Source organism: Euprymna scolopes, chromosome 20 (assembly GCF_053919585.1).
Source record: "Euprymna scolopes isolate OS-2025 chromosome 20, ASM5391958v1, whole genome shotgun sequence".
Classification (NCBI taxonomy): Eukaryota; Metazoa; Mollusca; class Cephalopoda; order Sepiida; family Sepiolidae; genus Euprymna; species Euprymna scolopes.
The window spans coordinates 84,714,997-84,739,138 of record NC_136501.1 but is presented as its reverse complement, the minus strand read 5'-3'; the positions used below and the strand labels follow the sequence as shown (position 1 = coordinate 84,739,138).

At 32.2% G+C, this 24,142-nt stretch overlaps 1 protein-coding gene across 2 annotated transcripts in view; it reads right to left on the bottom strand.

Moving 5' to 3' along the window:
• The window catches only part of LOC145241508 (guanine nucleotide exchange factor for Rab-3A-like), a 299,829-nt gene that overhangs the window by 171,287 nt on the left and 104,400 nt on the right, over positions 1 to 24,142 (bottom strand). For both annotated transcript variants that reach the window (XM_080104544.1, XM_080104543.1), the window contains exons 2-3: positions 10,185 to 10,327; positions 3,535 to 3,703 (exon numbers count right to left, since the gene is read on the bottom strand). In XM_080104544.1, coding sequence (XP_079960670.1) covers positions 3,535 to 3,703; positions 10,185 to 10,327 — 312 coding nt within the window. The remainder of the gene's footprint in view (positions 1 to 3,534; positions 3,704 to 10,184; positions 10,328 to 24,142) is intronic.

The following is a 24,142-nucleotide window of genomic DNA, read 5'->3' as shown; positions in this document are numbered from 1 at the left end:
TAATTATAAACGTCACTAAGAATGCAATTATGAACGTCACTAAGAATGTAATTATAAACGTCACTAAGAATGTAATTATAAACGTCACTAAGAATGTAATTATGAACGTCACTAAGAATGCAATTATGAACGTCACTAAGAATGCAATTATGAACGTCACTAAGAATGCAATTATGAACGTCACTAAGAATGTAATTATAAACGTCACTAAGAATGTAATTATAAACGTCACTAAGAATGTAATTATAAACGTCACTAAGAATGTAATTATAAACGTCACTAAGAATGCAATTATAAACGTCACTAAGACTGTAATTATAAACGTCACTAAGAATGCAATTATAAACGTCACTAAGAATGCAATTATAAACGTCACTAAGAATGCAATTATAAACGTCACTAAGAATGTAATTATAAACGTCACTAAGAATACAATTATGAACGTCACTAAGAATGTAATTATAAACGTCACTAAGAATGTAATTATGAACGTCACTAAGAATGCAATTATAAACGTCGCTAAGAATGTAATTATAAACGTCACTAAGAATGTAATTATAAACGTTAAGAATGTAATTATATACGTCACTAAGAATGTAATTATAAACGTCACTAAGAATGTAATTATGAACGTCACTAAGAATGCAATTATAAACGTCACTAAGAATGTAATTATAAACGTCACTAAGAATGTAATTATAAACGTCACTAAGAATGTAATTATAAACGTCACTAAGAATGTAATTATAAACGTCACTAAGAATGCAATTATAAACGTCACTAAGAATGTAATTATAAACGTCACTAAGAATGCAATTATAAACGTCACTAAGAATGCAATTATAAACGTCACTAAGAATGCAATTATAAACGTCACTAAGAATGTAATTATAAACGTCACTAAGAATGCAATTATGAACGTCACCAAGAATGTAATTATAAACGTCACTAAGAATGTAATTATAAACGTCACTAAGAATGTAATTATAAACGTCACTAAGAATGCAATTATAAACGTCACTAAGAATGTAATTATAAACGTCACTAAGAATGCAATTATGAACGTCACTAAGAATGTAATTATGAACGTCACTAAGAATGTAATTATAAACGTCACTAAGAATGTAATTATAAACGTCACTAAGAATGCAATTATAAACGTCACTAAGAATGTAATTATAAACGTCACTAAGAATGTAATTATAAACGTCACTAAGAATGTAATTATAAACGTCACTAAGAATGTAATTATAAACGTCACTAAGAATGTAATTATAAACGTCACTAAGAATGTAATTATAAACGTCACTAAGAATGTAATTATAAACGTCACTAAGAATGCAATTATGAACGTCACTAAGAATGTAATTATAAACGTCACTAAGAATGTAATTATAAACGTCACTAAGAATGTAATTATAAACGTCACTAAGAATGCAATTATAAACATCACTAAGAATGTAATTATAAACATCACTAAGAATGCAATTATAAACGTCACTAAGAATGTAATTATAAATTATTTAAGGTCATGGAACAGGAGCTACCTTTGTGGATTAAATAAAGAGTTCCATTTAAAATACAGATTCCAGAGTTTTGACACGATGCACCTGAAGAAGGTTACATCAATCGAAACGTATAAATAACATCCAAGATGAGAGCTGTAATTCAAATAATACAAAGAGAGCTGTAATTCAAATAATACAAAGAAGCTGCTGCTAATAGTGATGTTATTATGCTGAAAAATATTTTTGCATATAAATTTAATATAAAAAGATCACTTACTTCAGGACCAGATAACTTTTTTAAGGACATGTAACCATTTTATTTTTATATTTACCTTTTTTTATTTAATGCTTTTAGATCACTTTTTCAGTAGGTGTGTTTTTGGAGGATAACTTTGAAAACATGTCATAAATAAATTACTGCTTCATGTTTTTTCTTATGGACTCGTATTACAAATAAATAATAGCTATGCTTCATCTCCCTGCCCTCAACGCACCTCTAGAAGTATCATACATACGGCCCCAATCGCTCATATATTCTACTATTATATAAAAGGAACTGTGTTGGTGTATATGAGTTCATTCTTTATCGATTCGGAAATGGATGGGCTGATTTTTAAACAATTTTACATGAAGATACTTGATGTGTTTGGTAGTGTTCTTAGATACGTTTTGTATCGGAATGCATCTGATAAGTATCGAAAACTGACCAAAGGTAATACTTTTATACAACCTAACATCACATGAGCATTTGAGAAGTTTTATTACCACACAAGCGAAAAGACTCAGCATATAAAATCATCAGCAGATACTTTTAAAAGACAGAGATACGTTCGAAATGCCTGTTTCTGTTTAGAACACAATTGAATCATAATACTTGACTTTTAAGTGAAGCCATTATTTACAGCTAATTTTATAAAATAGTAGATTCTCTACAGTGCAATATAGACTACAATGTATTGTGGATTAAGTAACTGCAGGGTGGCATGTAAAGCTTCCTCTCAATACACTGCCGGGGTGGGGGGTGGGTTTCCTAACTAGTGCAGACAATCAATGGAGTTGATTAAAGAAAATGGAAGATTTCACCAATTTTGCTGACAATAAAAGAGTGGAATATTTATTGATCCTCATTCAATCCCAGACAACGTTGTCGCATCTCCCCCCCCCCGTTACCCGTTATTTAATATATGGGCAATATTCATTTAGACAAACATTGTAGAAAGAAATGAATAACTTATGAGAGTTGTTTTTTTTTTGTTGTTTCTAAATGATCTAGATAAAAAATAAAGGAAACACAAGAATACATTTTTGTTGATTTATTATTTTCAAGCTTTCGACTTACACGAGTCATCATCAGGATATCAGAAGAAGATCAAGTTGGCAGAACTGTATAACGCTTTCAATATATTTTAAACAAAACAAACACATGCACACACTATTACCCAAGCACCAACAACTACCACCACCTCCAAAAAAAGTTCAACTAGTCCTAACTAGTAGTAGGAGCATGATACGATCATTGCTACCAACTAACAAGGCTCTGATGAAAATCGAGAAAGAGTCAACATCAAAATCCATTGATTTCCAAATGTCTCTGCATGTGACAAGCAAAGCTGTGAGATGAGAATAATAATGTTGCTTCTGCATATGAGCTTCTGCATATGAGTTTTCTGAGCCAAAATTTCCTCGACTTTGTATGCAATCGCTGGACGATGCTACTTTATGAAAAAAACTGCAAGGTTTAATAAATAGTTGCGGCCAACAAGGAGAATAATTTCAAGACAATCCTGAGGCATGATCTTCATAAGCTTTGTGCTGAAATCCGATTCGCACAACAACTTTCCTAAAAATTACTGATAAAATATTTTGATTTGATGAAAACTACGATCAACAAAAAAAAGAAAGAAAAAAAAATATCCCCCAAAAATCATGCAATTTAAAAAAATTTTCATGAAAAAAAAAGAAAAAAAAACTTTTTTTGCAACAGGTAAAAGCAGTTCAAATGTTCAACTAAAAACGTTTCACTTACTTTTTGTGCTTTACGTAATTCCTCTTGCAGACGTCCTGTCGCCAACTCTTTCACTTCTGCAACAGAAGCGCTTCGTCTTCGTGGATCTCCAGAAAAGCCTTCGGAATTAGCATGGCGTAACTGAGGATAGCGTTTAGATCGAAGCTCTACTCCAATTTTATCAATTTCCCTGGAAAACAAAATTAACAATTACAAACGGCACATAAGCACAAACATTGAGTTTTTTTTTTTTTTTTATCTGTTTTAGGGTACTTTAACCATTTCAGTGTTATTTACTATTAAAACACAATATATTTTCATATTAGTGGATAGATTTACTATTAGCTAAAATGTCCCCCTTGATCTGGCAGTTCACAAGACGAATTTGGCAAATAGTTCAAGTATTTTTGAAATTTTAGTTGTTGATTTAATTACTTAAATAATGAGGGAAACATTTCAGATGGCTTTTTTATTACAGCAGAAAGAAGATAATTTTGTCTCTTTTTTATTTAACTGGTTTTAAAAGCTCACTTTTTACAGATTTAAACAATTTAACCCAAGCTCAATAGATAAACCAATAGATTACACATTAATAATTTTATATATAAGTTCAAATATATTAATAAATGAAATTAAAACCAATTTTTTTTTCAAAAGTGCTCAATACAAACTAGAACTTTATAAATAAACTTATATAAACATTATGAAAGTCTATGCGAGTTATGAACGAGCATTTTTATATTATTTGGTTTTCTGTTCATTAGTTGTGTTTAACAGCCTATCAACCTCAAAAGGATGAGAAAAAACTATTTGATCTTGGAAAAATAGTTTATAGGAGATCCTATTTCTGCCTTTTGTTATTGTTTTCCAAAGTAAAATGTTGTCACTTTGTTAAAAATGTTGTTTTCTAAAGTAAAATGTTTAAGTCAGGAAGCCAGTATCTTCAGACTGGGAAGTACGAGAGAACAAAAAAGAGATGGTGGAGGGGCACGATTGTTGCTTTGGTTTTTGGCTTTGCAGAACATGATTAAATTTAGCAAAGAAATAAAAAAATAAATAAACTTGAATATACGATGCATATGAGTCAAGAAGCTGATATTTTCAGACAGCTTGACATGGTAACACCTGAGGGTTTTGATGTTAGTTCATTTCTATGGTGCTGCACTATCGGTTCTAATGTGAGTTCGTTCCCTATGGGCTCAGAAACGGCTGTGCTGATTTTTAAAAAAATGTACTTGATGTGTTTGGGATTTTGTATTGGAATGCATTTGATGAGTATTGATAATGGAAAAAATCCAATTCAAAAAGGAAGTCCAATTTTGACAAAATTAACACTTTTTTTTTTTGTAAACAAGAAATCACCATTTATCAAGGCCCGAAGGCCACTCGAGGATAAGGGTTAAAGAATGTAAGATGGTAGTGTAGTAATCGTTAATGCTGTAGACTATGTAGAATTTGGATTATTTGAAGTGATGGCTCAACAAGAACTTGTTTACATTAGACTTGAAGATGACCATGTCATAGTTAGCCGGGAAGCAAGTCAGTGGAACAGTGTTCCACAGGTGGACAGTTCTAGGAAAGAAGCTTTGTTCATGGAATCTGCATTTAGATTTAGGCACAGATAGAGAGTGGGAGAAATTGTTGATAGTAGTTATAGCTAGTCAAGTGTTTTTGTGAAAGTTTGGCAAAGAGGAACCATAAATTTGAGCTCAGACGAGCACTTTCCATCAAAATAATGATAGAGCAGAGACCGGTTCGCAACGTCTCTTCTAAGTGAAAGTGGTCACGGGGAAGAGGAAAGGGTATCACCTACTAGGTTTCGAAGCCAATTTTGAACTCTATCCAGGCAAATAGGGCGCGTCAAGAAGCTCATTCTGTTGCACTTTTTAAAAAAAAAATCATTGAAAATTTTATATCTATATCATTAATTGCTAGATGAAAGATAATGTTTTTAAATTGTAACAAAATATACATTACATAAAATAAATCCAAGGTAATTTTTTTATTCAATTTAAATTAAATTTTTATACCTTACTTTGTAAAATTTATAAAAGTGCACATTGAAGATAAATAAATTTCAAATTGAATCTTGTACCTTTATTTTTAAAGCCTATAGTAAAAACATTTTGTTTAACAATTTTCATGCCTTGGATCAAATGCTTTTCTAACTTGTATCTTATCTTTTTAAGATTATATTTTAAAACTCTCCTTCTCTCCATTTCAGTTTGTATTTCTCCTCACACCACAACTTATTTTTGCAACCCCTCTTTGTATTATTACAGGTCTGAATATTCTCTGTTTCAGTTTGTATTTCTCTTCACACCACAACACATTTTTTGCAACCCCCTCTTTGTATACAATTCTGAATAATGAGAAAATCTGAATTTTTTTTAACAAAAACATTAAAATAACTTTTTTAGATTAATTTTTTTAAACTTCTTTCAGAATAGAAAATCTTTAAAATTTAATAAGGAACATATTTCATATAGGTTTCATTAACAAATATTCAGTACATAACGAGAAAAATAGAGATGAAAATTTCAAAAGGACTGTATAACTAGTTAGTAGTCCTCGCCAGCGAAAGTCTTTGTTATTGTTATTCTATTATTATTATTATTTAAAACATTTTGTGTCCTGCTCTTTCACGCGAGGACTAATATATATATATATATATATATATATATATATATATAATGACTTTAAATGTTTAAAAAAAATGACTTTGGTGTCATCTGTGGAATCGAAACATTTAGTGCTGCAACCTCTGTTGTTTACCACTTCAGTTTTTGTCTTAATCGTCTGACCTTCTCTCAAATGAATAAAAATGGCTAAAAGTTAAGTAAGTTCAAACTAAAAATGCATATGTATGTATACTCAGAAGTTAGTTGATTTACTCCTGGAAAGGTCAACTGTTTTGTTTTTCAATTTTGACCCAAAGCAGTTATTTCTACAGGCTAAAAACCAAATTGAAAGTGTTCCCGATGTTCAAATACCCTATATATCAAGTTTCAAGTCTGTAGATCAAATATTCAGAGAAGAATTTGGTAGAGAATTTTCTAATAAAAACCATAAAATAAATAACTAATGAACACTCGTGTTTAAAAGGAATATGCAAATTAGTTAACCTTCATGAAGTCGCTCGCATATCCATGACAGAGTATGTTAAGTTTGTTTTTAATAGCTATTAAATAAAAATAGTAAGCTTTTACTATCAATGTCAGAAAAAAGAACTCAACTTTATAGGTGTGTGTGTGTGTACATATATATATATATATATTCTGACATTATCTCTATATAAATAAAATGAATTCATTTTTTCCCGTGTGAGTTTGACGTTAATAGGATTAAAAATCACAACATTACATTCAAATGTAATGTCCCCACACTTCAGCACAGGATCTGAGGTGTGCTATAGGTCCACTACCCTTACAGTTCCTTGATATTCGTATATTTCTATATTTTTTTCCGGTGAGAGTTCACTGCCACAATCGGTTAGAATCAATGGAAGCTGTAAAATCATTTTTCTCTATTTGATTCATACTCCGCCCGCAACTACTTAACACCACTGCAGATACGTTCACAGGGGAATATACGAGGAACACCAATTTGAGTTCTTAGTTGCTTAAAAAAATATGGATTGGCATTTTTCCGTCGGGTGAAACGCAACTTTACATTCAAGTTATTTTATGGGTTACTTGTGCCATTTTATAGATTTCTTCTTTTTTTCCCTTTTTTTCCTAGCTTTATATTTTTTCTCTTTTTGTAGTGGGGTGGGGGGGGGGTTGCGATTCGGAGGATTATTTAAACGAAACGAACTAACATTGGATTCCAGTTTTTACAAGAAACTTTAACAGTCAGCCGTCAGCATTCTTCAAATCTTGCACCGATTAGTCGCTTTAATATTTTATTTACTGTCTTTATACTTCTATTATGTTTGCACTGATTTCATACGTGATACTAGGGGGGGGTAGCTGACTTCCTATTTTCGGATTGGTTACTTATTCATTATTTATTTCTATACATTGCATTTCTGAGAGTTTCATTACCACAATTAGTACTACGCTATCGATGTTGGAATCAGACGATATTCAAATTGGTTAACAGCGACAACAAAGAAAAAATACAAAAATCTAATAAACATATTTTCATCATACACGTAAGTTTTATTTTTTTGAATTTTGTTTTTCCATTTAAAAAATAACAAAAAAATTAAATTTAAATAAACATATTTGCATTTTACGAGGTAACTTTTTTTTGGGGGTTCTTTTTTTTTTCCTTTTTTTCCTTTGGTATTCTTTCATTTTTGTTTTGTTTTTTATTCCTTTCAATTTTACGTGTCATATATTAGCTAAACCAGGGCAGGGGGCATCTATAAATATAAAAGCTAAAATGTGTGTGTGTGTGTGGGTATGTGTGTGTGTATGTGGGTATGTGTGTGGGTGTTCCTTCACCCTAAACTTGGCCTCCTCCTGCTACTATGACAATGACGTCACATTTGACCTAGAAAACGTTGACATTAGTTTCAACCACCTGCAAGTGTTTTTAAAGGGTTAATTTAATCCGTTCTCAATTGTGTGTCTCTTTGGCGTAGAGGTAATGTGTCAGGCTTTTTTTTCCTGCCTTAGCCTCGATGCTTCGGGTTCGAGCCTGTCTTCCTACCTAAACATTTTTTTCCTCTTTTACACCTTTTTTTCCTTTTTTTTTTTTTAACATTTGTTTGTGATTTTGCTTTGTTTTGGTTTTTCCAATTTTTTATAACATAGTGTTTTTTTTATATTAAAACAGCCCCCCCCTCCCTCCTACATACACACCTCCAAACACTCGGGCAATGCCGGGTACCCCCCCTGCTAGTATATATATATATATATATGACAATATATAACATAAAATATAATTATATAGATATAAAATTATAAATTGTAGATAATTATTTTTTATATCTACGGTTAGTGTTTCATGCTTTTGCAATAAATAGTGTAGGAATTGACAATTGCTGCCAGTCAAATGACTGACACAAAGCTACATTTTACTATTTCTATCACTATTATATTTTCGATTTTTTTTATTTGTATAGCGAAAGCATCTTCTGCCATTTGAATAACTGTACTGGAATATTCATGGGTGGACGCCAACTAAATAATTTGTGTTATGTGGATGATACCGTTCTTTTTGCAACATCTAAAGAAGATCTCCAGAAACTTCTAGAAATAATAATAAATGAGAATGAAAAGCTTTGTTTGAACCAGAATGCAAGAAGACTTTTAGTATGGTCATATCTGGCAAAGAAGTCATAACTTTGTGTTATGCAGCAATTGGAGCCGTAACAGTTACTCAGGCGGATAAATTCAGTTACCTTGGATCATGGATTACATTTAAGAAAGATTGCAATGTTACATAAGATCACATATATAAGCATTTATCAAACTTAACTCAGTATTATGTTCCAATACCATCAAGCTCAAGACTAGAGAATGTATTCTTAAGGCGTATCTTTGGTCTGTCGTTATATGGTTGTGAAAACTGGACTATCTGCCTCAAAATGCAGAAATGCATTAATAGCACAGAAATTTATTTTGTGAGACAAATGTTAGGGGTCGTTTGGGAGGATCACATTTCTAACAAGGAAATATGGACTAGATCTGGATGCAGGAATGATGGAAACTATCATGAAAAGACAATTGATGTTCTTAGAACATATTTACCGTCAAAAAAAAAAGCATAGAACATTTGATATTCACTGGCAGATGCACTTTGACAGACAACTTGATCGACTGGATAGGATTATTGTCAAAAGTTGAGCTGTTTTAGACTATGGATAGCTGCCCGCATTAAAGAGGTGTGGTCGCCAACGCTATTAAACGACAAGGCTGCTGCTGATGATGATCACTATAGAACATTCTTCTGCGCTAACATTTGTATCCAAGTATCGTATCCACATTAGCATTCTCATATTGAGACATACTCATGGATACTGCAGGTAGGATTATAAAAGATAAAGAATAAAAGAACGACAACAGAAAAATATATACTAACGCATGTAGATTCAATTGCTTATTCAATATGGAGATTACATCAATTAGGAGTGCAGTAAACTCTTTATACCTAGGTATTTCAAAGCTTAATGCTTCTCATCAGAAGAGGAGACAAGATGCTAGGTAACATATTAGAGATGTGGCATCTAGCAATAACTACATTAAGAGCGAAATAATCGGGCATGAGAGGAAAAGGGTAATACATTGAAACTGTGGAGGGGGAGATAGGAGAACTACAGTAATTAATGCAGTAGAGGAAGAAAGTTGTTGATATCACATAGGTGGTATGTAAAGAACTTACTGAGTTTGTCATGGTAGGCTTTTCTAATGAGCAGCACTAGGCTCCGAAATACCTAGGTATAAAGTGTTTACTTATCCTACACCCCTAATTGATGTAATCTCCCTATTGAATCCACGATTAAATCTGCTTGCATTAGCATATATTTTTATACTGCCGTTCTTTTATTTTTATCATCTTCTATACAAGTTCCATCTCAATTTGTTGAGCTTTGCATTATCCCGATAAGTCTCATCTTAAAGAGTCTCTCTAATTCTTTCAACTTTCCCTGTATATATATATATATATATATATATATATATATATAACTTTTTGTTTAAAGGAACAAAAAAAAAACTTACTCTTGTGCTTCAATGCCGTTTGTTGCGTTTGAATTCGATTCATTGGTTACATGTCCATTGCTATTGGGGGTCACTTTTTCATTTTCTGTTGCAATGCCCATCATGGCAGCATTGTGATTTGGCAAAGAAAGTTTGGGGCTAGTCTGAAAAACAAAAACAAAATCAAAACAAATTATTTCAAACAAATAATTATTCAACAGAAAAGAAAAAAATCCATTACAATGTATATACACATTGGAATATTATTGATTCCCAGGCAACATTGGGTCAGTACAGTCTCTCTCTCTCTCTCTCTATATATATATATATATTAGTGGCCTGGCAAGGCCACAGGGGAGACAACCAAGCAAAGAAATACCCTAAGCAAAGTTCATCCCAAAGCAGCAAAACTGAAGCTAACCTGCCATGACACTATATATACAAATATAGGAAAATTTGGGCATACTTTATTGGTTTGAAAATATAGGTTCAGTTCTTTTTTTACCAATTGTCATAAAATTTTAACCATAGAATAGTATTATAATCTTCAAAAAGTCTGAAAATTTTCATGTAGTTTCATCCCATAGAACCAAAGATAGCATTTCAATATTCAATTTGGCTACGAGTGTGTATTAACTTTTTTTTGGCAATTTTATAAGTTCCAAATCTCAGTTATTAATGATCAGAATTTAACAAATGAAGGCTCATTGGAAAGATAATGACCTGAATTGTGTTGTGGGCTATTTGATATTTGCCCTTCAGGTCGCACATTAAAGGGGATCATCCCTCATCCAGAACTCATTGCTAGCACTTTTTACAGCCATAGAATGTTTCAGTAAAGGTGCAGTATCTTTCTACCCTAAAAAAATCATTTACAATTACAACTACTGTAGATTTTCGATTGTGCTGAACCGAAAATAACGTTTAAAATTCCAGCAAACGAGTAGTTTCACAGATATGAAGAAATTATAGTTTCAAAAAGTGGGGGATCACCTATTCTATATTAATTTAAGGCAAAATGAGAACCCACTTTATTGCCACCTTTTTGGTGGTGGTGGGGGGTCTATTTTTTTTAGGGGTGGTGTTTATTGTGGCCTGATATACCAACACAAAACCTACCTTAAAAAAAAAAAAAAAACTTGTTTTCTATAGGTTTTCAGGTGTGCTAAAAACAAATATCGCATTTAAATGTTCCACAAATAAGTATTTTTCCATGTATTAAGCAAAAATATGGGTGCTTGCACGTACAACAGTGACTACCACTTATAATAAAGAATTACATTGCTTAATACCCGGAAAAATACTTATTTGTGGAACATTTAAATGCGATATTTGTTTTCAGCATACCTTCAAGAAAACAAGTTTCTTAAGGTAGGTTTTATTATTGGTCTACCAAGCCACAATTACCAAATAAACACCACCCGCAAAAAAATAGCAGACGCCCCGCCCTAGATGGCCATAAAGTAGGTGTTCATTTTACATTAAATTAATATAGAAAAGTTATCCCCTACTTTTTAAAAGTATAATTTCTTCATATCTTGGAAACTACTCGTTTCCTGGAAGTTTAAACATTTTCATTTTCAGCACCCTTGAAAACCTATAATAGTGGTAATTTTAAAGGATTTTTCGTGGGTGGAAATATACTGCACCTTTACCAATATTTCATAGTCATTTGTTTTCCTAGTTTTGCATATAAATTACAAAATATCTGATATTTCCCTAAAATCTGTGGCCTTGATGGAGGAGAGATTAAAACTTGCTGCTATGGTTTTAAATAATCTGAAATAACAGCAACAGTAGACTTGATTCCAAATATTTCTAATATGTTATATCTCCCCTTTTTGGTTTGCATACATAAAGTAAATTTCACAGTGTATAAGGATTATTTGATACTGGAGATATTCATAATTGTACCATATTTCCAAAAGAGGGGAGATATAACATATTAGAAATATTTGGAATCAAGTCTCCCCTTACTGTTATTTCAGATCATTTGAAACCACAGCAACAAGTTTTAGTCTCCCCTCTATCAAAGTCAGAAGTTTTGGGGAAATATATATATTTTTGTGGAAATATGATTTTTTTTCAATTACATTTCACCTTTATTATATACTAATCCTTAATTTATGAATCTCAATTGAAATACAGAGCATATGACAAATGACAAAAGTCTATATTCCAAATTTCATGATGTTGACCATCTTACAATTTATTCCTTTAATAATGTTGACATTCACAATTCTTGACAGCAACTGTTTTGTAACACAAAATCATTCGCTTAATTATTATATCAATCAATGAATCTATTCTGCCCTTAACTCGTCAGAAGAAAAAGCACTTATCAATCCATTAAAAGAAAATACAAGTGAAGCATGCATGGTCCCCCATGAGTGCACAGTGAACGAGATATAATAAAAATGACTAAGTTCAGCATTGCCTCCCTCCATTTACCCCAAAAGTTCCCAGGTGATGTCAAATCCTGGTGAAAATGAACAAACGGTGCAGTTTTAGACCTTAACATATGTAAATTTGAGTTTTGCACCATGCAAGAAAAAAAAAAAAAATTACTAAGTCCATTATTTGTCCCCAGCCCCACCCCTATTTAGCTCCAAAAGTCCCCAAGGCCTTAACATATTTAAATTTGAGTTCAGCACCATGCAAAACTCCTAAATAAACATACACAGAAAATTTTTTGGACAAATATGGTAAAATAATCCCAAAAATGGAGTGTTTTTATTAGCCCTAAAAGAGCTCTTGGGCCACACCCAAGAGTTATCACAAAGTATAGGCAAACAAAATTATATAGAAATCAGTTAATTACAAGTTTTCAGAAAATTTTATAAAAATCCAAGGCATCAATGTTTTTAATAACCACAAAAGTGTAAATTTTAGCCATTTTAATCCGAAAGGCACCCCTAGTGGGGCAACTGAAGTTTTCCCAGAAAATCTGTTCTGTTACTTTTTTCTGGTATCATGTTTAATGTTTGTACAAAATTTCAAAATATTCCAAGGCGTAGTTATTGAAAAAAGTGCTGACAGATGAACGACCGAACAGACAAGGATGAATTTGTCGGGTGACTAAAAATGTATTTGGGTATAATTACAAAATCCAAAAATATATAAGAATAGTAAGTTAGATTCTAATAACCATGTCTAAAGTGACTTTTTCATCATCACTTTGGTAACAACAATATCTTAGATTTTTACGAGTGTGGCTCTTTAGTAGAAAAGTCTAAAAACATCAGAAAAAACATGTCGTTTGCTTTTTCGGTTAACAACTGTTTATGTAACTGACTCGATTGCAAACAACGCGTCCTTTTATGCAGAATTTTCTGATTATTCTAGATTGTTCTTAATAGGTTGAAAAAAAGAACACTTTGTGTTCTCTCGAAAGTCTTCTTAGATTGTTATTAATTTTTGTTATTAATTTTAAGAATATTTATATTATTTATTATTAATTATGTTATTAATCATTATAACACATATTTTATTATATTTTTTATTTTATTATTATAAATTAATTATTTATTTAATTATAAATTGTTATAAATTATTTCAAAACATTATTTTATTATGTATGTTATTATTATAGAGAAAATATTTTAATATTTTATTCATTTTTATAAAGAAAAATAAAATGTCATAACAATTTTTATAAAAGATAGGCTCTCATTATACAAGCTAAACATAAATTTCAAAGGTCTTAATTTGAACATCTTATTGTATACTCATGCAGAGTATGGACTGTTGCTAAACAATAGCGGTATTGTATTCCAAATATGATGAAGCGGAACACATTGAAAGAAAAAAGTATTCCTTACTTTCGACCAAAAAGCGTATAAGAAAAAGATACCGAGAAGTGGATTTAACTTGGAAAATCGTAAAAGTTTATTTTTTCTTGTCAATGTGTTCGAAGTGAATCGTTGTTCGAGTCAGTCATTGAAACTAATTTGTACAATAGGCAATAAGCGGCACAATAATGACTTTTGTAACATTTTACGACCGTACACAAACTGAAGTAGAAAAGGCAGTATATTCATGATCGTCTGGGCCTCCGTAGATGGGAAATCTTAAAACTAAATGGTTGTTTTGTGTTTGTGTCTCTACTTAAGCATGTAAACAAAGGCTATGTAGAATGAAAATACATGAAAGAATGTCATCAGGTGTTTACTTTCGTGCGACTGGGTGTTGACTGTCTTAGATGAAGCTGGAAAAGTAGTGGGCTCGTTATTCAGCAGGAAAGAAACGACCGAATTTGTTTGGTTTGTTGGCTGACACCATGTTGTTTAGTTTTAATAATTGAAAAAATATCATAAATCGATATTTGTAACACCAAAGAGGGGCCACATCAGATCAGTAGGGTCGATGTGACGTTTTTTTGTGTTGAATGTAATATTCAATCCCGGGCGAACACCGATTACAGAAAAAAAAAATAATTTTTTTTTAGTTAATATTTTTATGTGTCAAAATCTTGTTGTTGAGATACCATACGGTCGGGGGATAAAAATAGAAATCGCATGCTAAACTTCAAAGCGAAAGATTACTTAAAACATTTTTTAACCAAAATACACTCGCGTTTGAACTAAACGAGCCAACACAAAATATTCCGAAACAGAGATTGAAAATGTCGGTCGGCTTGAAATGTGTTGTTTGACAGGTGAAATGTCGGATCGTTTTTGATCTGAGAAACACACACACACAAAACAGATCAGGCCTGATAAAAGAATTAATGACGTCAGCCCAAGGTTCGACATGAATTGTTTTTCAATATGAATTATCTAAAAATGTCTTTTGGCAAATTGTTTTGGGCGCTAAGGGGAATTCTGACATGTAAAGAATATTCCTTTTAAAAATCACACGGATGTTTTTACAAAACAAATAATTCAAAGGGGAAAGAAGATCAAACGGATATTTTTAAATAGATGAAAGCTGGTGATCTATTACAAGCTAAAAAATAATATTTCCTTTGATTATCAGTTGATAATATGGAAAAAACCATTATCGAGAAGGCGGGGTCAGGCAAGTTGGAGAGGAGTCAATTTGATTTTGGAAATTGGGGGCGGAAAAATAATACCTGCCACAGGCCAAATTGACCAATGATAAGGAATCAGGTGGATTGCTATCAATCAATTTGATTGGTCGAAGACGAACGTAGGCGTCGTCATTATTCAAGGGTTTTACTATATAAGATCTGTAAAACTCGATTTAATCAGATAGAAGGAGATAGAAGAAGAGAGAAGACAGAGAGAGGTCTTTGGAGAGACAGAGAAAAAGGTCTCGGTAGAGGAATCCAGCCACCCAACTTCTCTCTCCCCCTCGCTGGTCGCCAGAGAGCTCAATTAGCAACTTAATAGAATTCAGAGGACCTAGGAAGAGACCAGCCAGAACACCTTAACGATAATTACAACGGTCCACGAATCCGACCGAGTATTTCAACAACAAGAGGCTCATTCACAAATCTAATTGCTTGCTTCCATTTAATCTTCAATTGTACATACGTCTGTAGATAATCATTTATGAATTTCCTAAATACATTATATATCAACCAACCTCCGGAGTTTGTTTGCTGATGTGCTGTTGTTCCATGTAACTTTATTTCTTTTACTTGCCACTTGTGACCCCGTTCCCGTCAACGAACACCCAGTCAACAGGACGACCAACTAGACGATCAAGAAGAACAGGCCTTGAGGACCGTGCAACCGAGAAGAGTCCTCCAACGTCTTGACGAGGACTCACTGGGTGACGCGACGTACCAACGGTTGGCAGACCTGGTTGCCCAGTCGACATAATTAATTACCCGGTGACTAGGATAGTCATAATTGGGCATCGACCCAGGGTTAAGATCATAACTGGGCCGCGATCAGAGGTTTAAGGTCGTGTAAGGTCACGTACAAGGTCACATATTTCTGTCATCCGAAAAATGCAAACAAACGACCAATGAAATTGCCCGGAATTTATGGAAGGAGGGATCATTATTTTAAGAAATGAAAACAAAAGAACTAATGTTAAACACGGACGGCACTGTTGAGAAAAGATGTGGCAAATGTATTAATGTTTCCGGTCGGGTTAAGGAAAGTAAAAGAAGAAATAATGAGAGAGTAATTATCGTGCTACCACCTGTGAAGATGACAGATTTATGAAAGTGACTCTTAAGAATTATTATAATAATTTCTTATAACAAATGTTATATTCGCATATCCCTCTATATTTTAATGATAAACCAGAAAAGCAGCAGCAGCTGCGACAGTCAATAATGGCGACCCTAAGACAAAGATGTTCGTCGAGTTAATACAAATGAACTCAATAAATACACACATCAATTTCAAAGCCCATTCTCTCACATACACACATCAATAGAATAGCTCGCACATCACTTCAACCAAGAAAACCGCCAGATAAGGATGCACAACAAAAGAGAAAACCAAATTATAAAACACAAGCGTCGCAGTAAACGCAACTTAGACAGCATATTAATGCAAATAAGTATTACACAAAACATTGCAACAATTCAACACCAACTAGGTTACATTCACAACTTTTTCGGCTTTAAACTGATATAACATGCATATATACACCAAACAGACGATTCCCTACAACGCATTAAGACACAATAAACAAACACAATTAAAATAGCAAAATATAAACTAATTATCAGTTTGCCCTTTGTCTTCAACTATGTCCGCCACACCACTATATAAACACTAGCCGTTGCGATAAAAAGTCAGTCGCCCAGAGTCACAGAAAATCTACAGCATAGGATAACCATCGGCTCCGTCGGATTCCTTCCCGACGTTCATCCACTCTCGCGCGCATCATCCTTACGAACTTTGAACACTTTGTTTATTTTTACTCCCCCATTAAGTTTAATTTTTATAAATAAACGATTGAGAAATCAATCATTTAAAATTTAAATACATATTATTTGTCGGGTTCCTTCTCGCCACTATATGCTTATTCATAATATAACACAAATGAAAGCGACTGGTGATATTTGCAAAACCTACATTAGATATTGGCTAGTAGTGGGACCATATTGAATTTATACGTGGCGTCAGATTTGAAAAGCTATAATTTCTTTTTTGTAGCTGGGAATTATATATATATATATATATATATATATATATATATATATATATATATATATATATATATATATATACTAGCATCGATACCCAGAGTTGACATGAAGTTCGGTTTGGCCACACCTGCTATACTAAGAATATTGACCAGTTTTTCACTCCATCGTTACCCCAACAAAAATTTCAAAAATAAAAGAACGAATGAAAACACGAAAATGTAACCCCTCCCCCCCCCTGAAAAAAGCAGAAGTACGTGACAAACTCTTCACCAGATATTTTGGCAGAAGGGATACGAAGAGAAGGTATTCTCCGGATATTGAGCACCTTTTATGAATATATTTCAGTTAAAGTGAATTTCTTTTATGCTCCCTTAGTCTAGAAAGATTTGTGATTATGGTTTGTTGCAACGAAAACAAACTGTAAATAATTCAGTTTCAAAAATACCAAAATAGAATTTGTGTTAACCGAAATACATGTTTTTATGCTATAAAAATGATGAGTTTTGACTTATTGCGTTATTAAAAAAAATTAAAAAAATAGCAGTTACGATGTCAAAAAAAAAAAAAATGTGAAGAAAAAAAAACGTAAATGAAAGTTTTTTTTTAAATAAAGAATCGTAGTTGAATTGGATTGTTTGTTTATTTTAAAATAAAAATACACTGGATTGCGAAATCACGGAAATTATTTTATTTGAACTGATCCCAAAAATAATGCTTGAAAGTTTGTGTGAATTATTTTTAGTTTGATTATCCACCGAAAAAGAAAATAAAAACAAAAAGAAGAAAGTTTGCGTCCAAGGGGAAAAACTCAAAACTCAAATAACTCAAACTGTTTTATAAAAAAATCGATGTTGGTAAAAAAAATTAAATTAAATATGTTATCAATATAAATCAAATTTAAATAATAAACTTTAATAGAACACTTAAAACAATGGAATACAATACAGTGTGTAGGCTTATGAAAGCTTTTTATGCCAGACATTTCGAAGCTTAATGCTTCTCATCATCAGAAGAAGGGAGTTACTAGGTAACAAGATAAGGATGTGATATCTAGCCAGAGTCATATTAGGGGATCTTTTATAGAGAGGGGAGAGAGGATTGTCTAGGGGATTGTTAGATAATTATGGTACTTTAAATATGTTAGAGAGAGAGAGGCTTTAGAAGGAATGGGCGATAGAGGATGGAGTATGCTTCAGGGAGTACTTACTATAGGTTATAGGATTTCATTAACTAATTAATGTTGGGTTGGCACTCTTATGGATTCTGATAATGGACTATTCCTGACGTCATTTCCAGTAACCAGTTTTCTGCGATTAAGCAGTCTGAACCTGAGACTCATAAGAAGCGAAGTCCCACTCAACCAATATATGTTTCTGTATTTTCTGTTAATATATATTTCATTTCACTGTTTCCAAGCCTTCTCATTCTTCTTTCAACATTTGAATCACAACAAACTGGTGACACAGGAATTCGAATCCAAAATAACAATTGACGGTAATTTCGAAAAGAATTTACGCACGGAAATTCACAAGCAAAACCCGACTGGTATTAATTTAGGGGAGAAAAAAGGACATTTTCTCAAAGGTCCCACAAGTAAAAGTCGTAACGGACACCGAAACCACACATAAAAAGAAATGAATGCATGAAAAAAAAAAAGAAAAAAAAAAGAAAAAAAGGAAAACATGGAAGGATGAAAACTCAATTCATAAGTTAAAATTCTTTTTTTCTTTTGAGAAAAAAGTGAAAAAAGAACCCCGACTTCTGTTACAAAGTGGTTTTGTAGGTTAAATTTTTGACTTGTCGGAAAAAAAAATAAAATAAAAACGTAACTGTCCCCTTTGAAAAACAGAGAAACTGTTATTTTTAAACGTTGACCTAATTTAGTGCACGTGTGTCGCATTGTCTCATTCAATTATTTAATTCATTGCAAACTGGGAAATTGAAATATAACATTTTTTATTTGGTCAAGACTTTCTCCTCGAGATTTTGATTATATATATATATATATATATATATATATATATATATATATATATATATATATAGTGAATAAATGACAAAAAAACTATATTTCAAAATTCATGATGTTGACTATCTTATAATGTATTCCTTTAATTCAGTTGACATTTACAATTCTTGAGATAGTATCTGTTTCGTAGCGCAAAATCAATCACTTAATTATTATATCAATCAGTGAATCTATTATGCCCTTAACTCATCAGAAGAAATAGCAACAAAAAAGGAAATAAAGTGTGATTTGACATGATTAATCATTTTAATCATGTCAAATCCACTAATGATTGATCCTAAACGTAAGAGATATTAACAGCTTTTACGAAGAAAAAGTTTGGGAGGGGGTGATGGGGGTGGCAGCCCAACAGATTCTGATGATGAACTATTCCTTACGTCACTTTCAGTAATCAGTTTCTGCTATCTAGCAGTCTGGTCCTGACACTAAGTGGGAGTGGGTCGTAACCTTACTTTGTCCTTCCAGTTGAGCGCAGTCCCAGTTAACTAATATACGTTTCTTTATTTTCTGTTAATATATATTTCATTCCACTGTTTCCAAGACTTCTCGTTCTTCTTTGAACATTTAAACTACAACAATAAATTAATCAATATATTCAACCTGCAACAATATTCATATCTGCTCGATCAAACCACAACACCTTTAGTAATTTGTGAAAAGCGCATGCTCCGTATTTGCATTGTTTTAAGTGTCAGTCGTTCGCATACATGGACATTGATCTATTTTTAAAAGTCGAGACACAACAACCATTCCATTATAATCCCCCTTTTTATTTTGTCCTTACCTTTACCTATTTTTTTTTAATTCAATTTCTTTGTTTGGTAATTTCCCCTCTCCATTCCCTATCTAAGTGACAGCTTGATTTGCCAGTGATGTTGTAGATCTGCTTATGTAATTTTAAAATAGGTGTGCTGAAATAAATCTTTTCGGAATTGTATCACCTTTTCAACTGACAAACGTTTATTTGGCACATTTAGAAGATCTGATATTCTTGTGTTAATCTAATAAGAATAGAATCAGATAATTACTTAACACTTTTATCCCATTGCTTAACACTTTTATCCCATTGCTCAAGATGCAGTTGAAAGGGCAATCTACTCTGGTGGATTAAATAAAGGGTTCAATTATAAAATTCTGTATGAGTTATCGATTTTGACACAAGGATTCCTGAATTTAAAGAGTGCACCTGAAGAAAGTCGGTTACATCAGTCGAAATATTTTGAAAATAACAACCATGATGAAAATAACCGTCCAAATAACCCAAATTATCAAGTTTCATCTCCAAAATTTCAAAACATTTATTGCATCAGTTGTTTTTTTCTCTCCAAGTCCAAATTGGAATGGATGCCAACAATCATGGGAATGGCTCATCTTCACATGGTTCAATATTTTTCCAATCTGACCCTTTTCGACCGATGGACTGAACTCTGTCTGCAGAGGCAGAATCGATTTCAACTAGCAACCATTATTGCAAGAAATATTGAACGCGGTAGATAAACATCTTACATTCATCAAAAATGATTCCGCATTTACAGTTCAAACAGTTCTTGATGGAATTGGCCGAATTCAATAGTCGAGCAGGCTTGATGAGAAAGGGCGCAGCGAATTAAAGTTTACTAGCTGTCTCTACACGGCGTTGTTCGGGATACAGTGAAGTCATTTTTAGTTTTTCATTTTTATGTGTTCACAAGTTTTTAAACTTGAAGTTTTTAAACTTGAAGTAGACTTCTATTAAGTAGACAGCACTTCTATTAAGTAGACAGCACTTCTATTCTCCTATTTAAAATTAGTTGATTCATTGATTTTTATTTGTTGATATTAACTTTGGTATGTTTCAAAGTCTGATCTGAACCAAGTAATTTTTTAAATAAATTGTAGCAAAAAATGTCATTCTATTGTGAATAATACAAATGAAAATGAAAAATGGCTAGTCAGAAGCAAAGTGTGATTTATCAGCTTTAATGCTATTTGAATATAACTCAGCAAAGCAATTGGCAAAACACAGAACTTAAGAAACAGAAACAAGGCTAAAAATAAGATAATGTTGTTTACGATACAAAAGCTGTTTAAAATTAAATGTTTTGTTTAATGACATATCAATTTTTTTTTTCGAATTTTTAAAAGTTATTCAGTGTCAAATCCAGCCATTTTGTTTAAAGTTGTTACTATCTTGTTAATAGTTGCTGATATGAAAGATGATAGAAATATATTAAAATGCATTCTGTTTGTACCGTGATTGAATCCACAACTTTCAGATTCTGGAACTCTTTTGCTTGTTTCATTTTACGTCAGTCGAAGTTCTCCAAAATCAAAGGAACTAATTTCTGGGAACTAACACTTGACCGCCATACAAGGTACATAGATATTCAAATATTCTATTACAGTTCTCTTTCCCTTCTCAAACATTGAGTTAGTAAAGGAGTTAGAAATATTCATTTCCCTTTCCCTAATTAACTAGTTAACTAGATTATAGTATATCTTTCTTTCAGTCTCTTGATCTGACTGGATTTCAGGAGATGAATTCATCTTATCTGGTGGAGAATCAAGTTTAGTGTTGTTACTATAAGCAGTATCACTTGAAGAATGTGCACCAATTCTTGTATAAGCTAGGATAGGTAGCCATACCGAGGGGATTTTATTTGGGCTCGCAGACATCTGAACAATAAATAAGTCACATCCAATTATGCAAAAGATTCATTTAACCCACACAAGTGTAGACATTCAGGACAATAAAGTAAACCGGTTCATGTTTCATCTTGCTGACCAATCAATGATAGTTTGGACTCAATATAATAAGCAGACTCATTGAGTTTGGTGACTGTTGCTCATTACTAATCAATTTCTGTTATAATTTGCTTCTTGTGATAATCAGTGTTTGTTGAAGGCCTTTAGTCCATTCGTTTATTGGAGTTTAAGTCAGTTAAAAGTCGATGAATATTTGGCTTCCTGTAATCCTGTTTACTGTCCTGTGGAAGTCAGAATACGAGGAGTACTCTCATCCAGTTTGATTTACATTTCTTCAATATTTATTCATGCCATCTTTTTCTTCATCTAGTTATTCATGCTGAATATACAAGCACGTTACTATACCACAACAAAGAAGAGACATAATGTAGTAGTGACAGATAGGAGTTGTGAACTTGCTATACCAAGTTTGAATTCTGGCAACATTACTGCTTTACTTTCATTTTGGAAAAGTTGTGTTGTAAGGTTAATCAGTTCATTCTAGAATATGTTCTCTGGTCAAGAAGGAGGGGGTTATGGATAGGGACAAATGCTTGTCAGAGTCTTTACAGCAGAGTGGTGCATATCAAAGCAGTCAGAGGAGATCGAGGAGGTGTAGATTAATTCCGCCTGGTACTAGGATATGACCATATAACCTTCCCCCTTGATTTATTCGACACATTCTTATTCCAGAAAGGTTCAGCACATGCTTAAGAACAAAATTCTGTTACTTATCATGGTTTTGAGCTAGTCTTTCAATAATCAGGAGCAATATATCAGTCTCAATCCTTATATAGTTGCCCTTTTGATCATTCTTCAATGAAACGTTTGTTAATTGTTCAAGGTTCAGTTCTTCATCAAATTATGCCAGAGACTCAAAAATAGGATTTGAATAGCGCCTTGCTAAACATCCAGCATTATAAAGTGAAGATTAAGAGTACATACGATCATTCATAAAAAGAAGTGGTACCCTCCCCAACATCTTGATGTAGTAGCCTATGAAAACATAGCCTTTGGGTCAACCTATTATATTTATTCTTCTGATGATAAAAGACGAAAGAAATAGACTTGTGCATTAATATTATTTTAGGCAATGGAACCAAATTTATGATATGCAATAAAATATTTGTTTTTTTGGTGCAGGAAATAAAAATATTATAAATCGATAAAGCATTTTTTAAATTCTTGACATTCGCTAAACTATAAAATTATTTTTATGAATAGAAATTATTTTCTTTTTTTCTTTTTTGTTTCATTCTGATATGTGAATTGGCATACATTTGAATAACATTCAGACAACGTTAGCATGTAGTAACGAGTTAGAGTTGCTTTCGATTCATTCAGTTTGAAATTTATTTCCATTGTATAGTCAGTTTTATAAGGATTTTTCATGTGAGTGAGTGTTTGGTGCTGTTTGGGGAATAATGTATCTAACATACATAAAGTTATCTTGTCAGATTTACAAAGTTGGACCCAAATAGCATTTGAGCTGACATTTCAAACTTTGCTTCAGACTAGTCAATTTTCATTATTTAATGCTGTTTATTATTGACAATATAATAACATACTGTATTTAAAAAAATACTTGGTCCAGGTAAGATGATTAACAACATGAAATATCTTTAATATCCAACAAATAAAAGTAGAAATAGAGAAAACTTATATTTTTAACTGAAGAATATCATATGAGTTGTCTACCTAACAAGTAGGGCAACACTGAGTAGATAGAACTCATTTTATAAATGTTAGACTTTATGACATTGATTACAATTGACTAATAATGAAGCACCATCAACCATTTACATGCAAATTAGTGAGAGTTCTCATTGCAAATGAAAGATCACTAACAGCGCCACCTATTGGTGACAAAACTATTTTCTTAGATTTATTAACTATTAAAGGGCACATAATTCTTGATGGAAATTGTTAAAAATACAATTAATGCACCAAACTATCTTTTCATGTTTGTTTTGTTCTCCACAAAAATAATTAAAAATATTAAACTAGTACTTTAGGTTTCAGAACTTTTAAGATGAGGATTGAAAATTTTTGTTGATTATTGGGACTGCTATTCTCATCTTGGTTGTTAAATACACAACGTTTCGAAAAATGTATCCTCTGTTATATTATGAAATACAAGATCTCCAT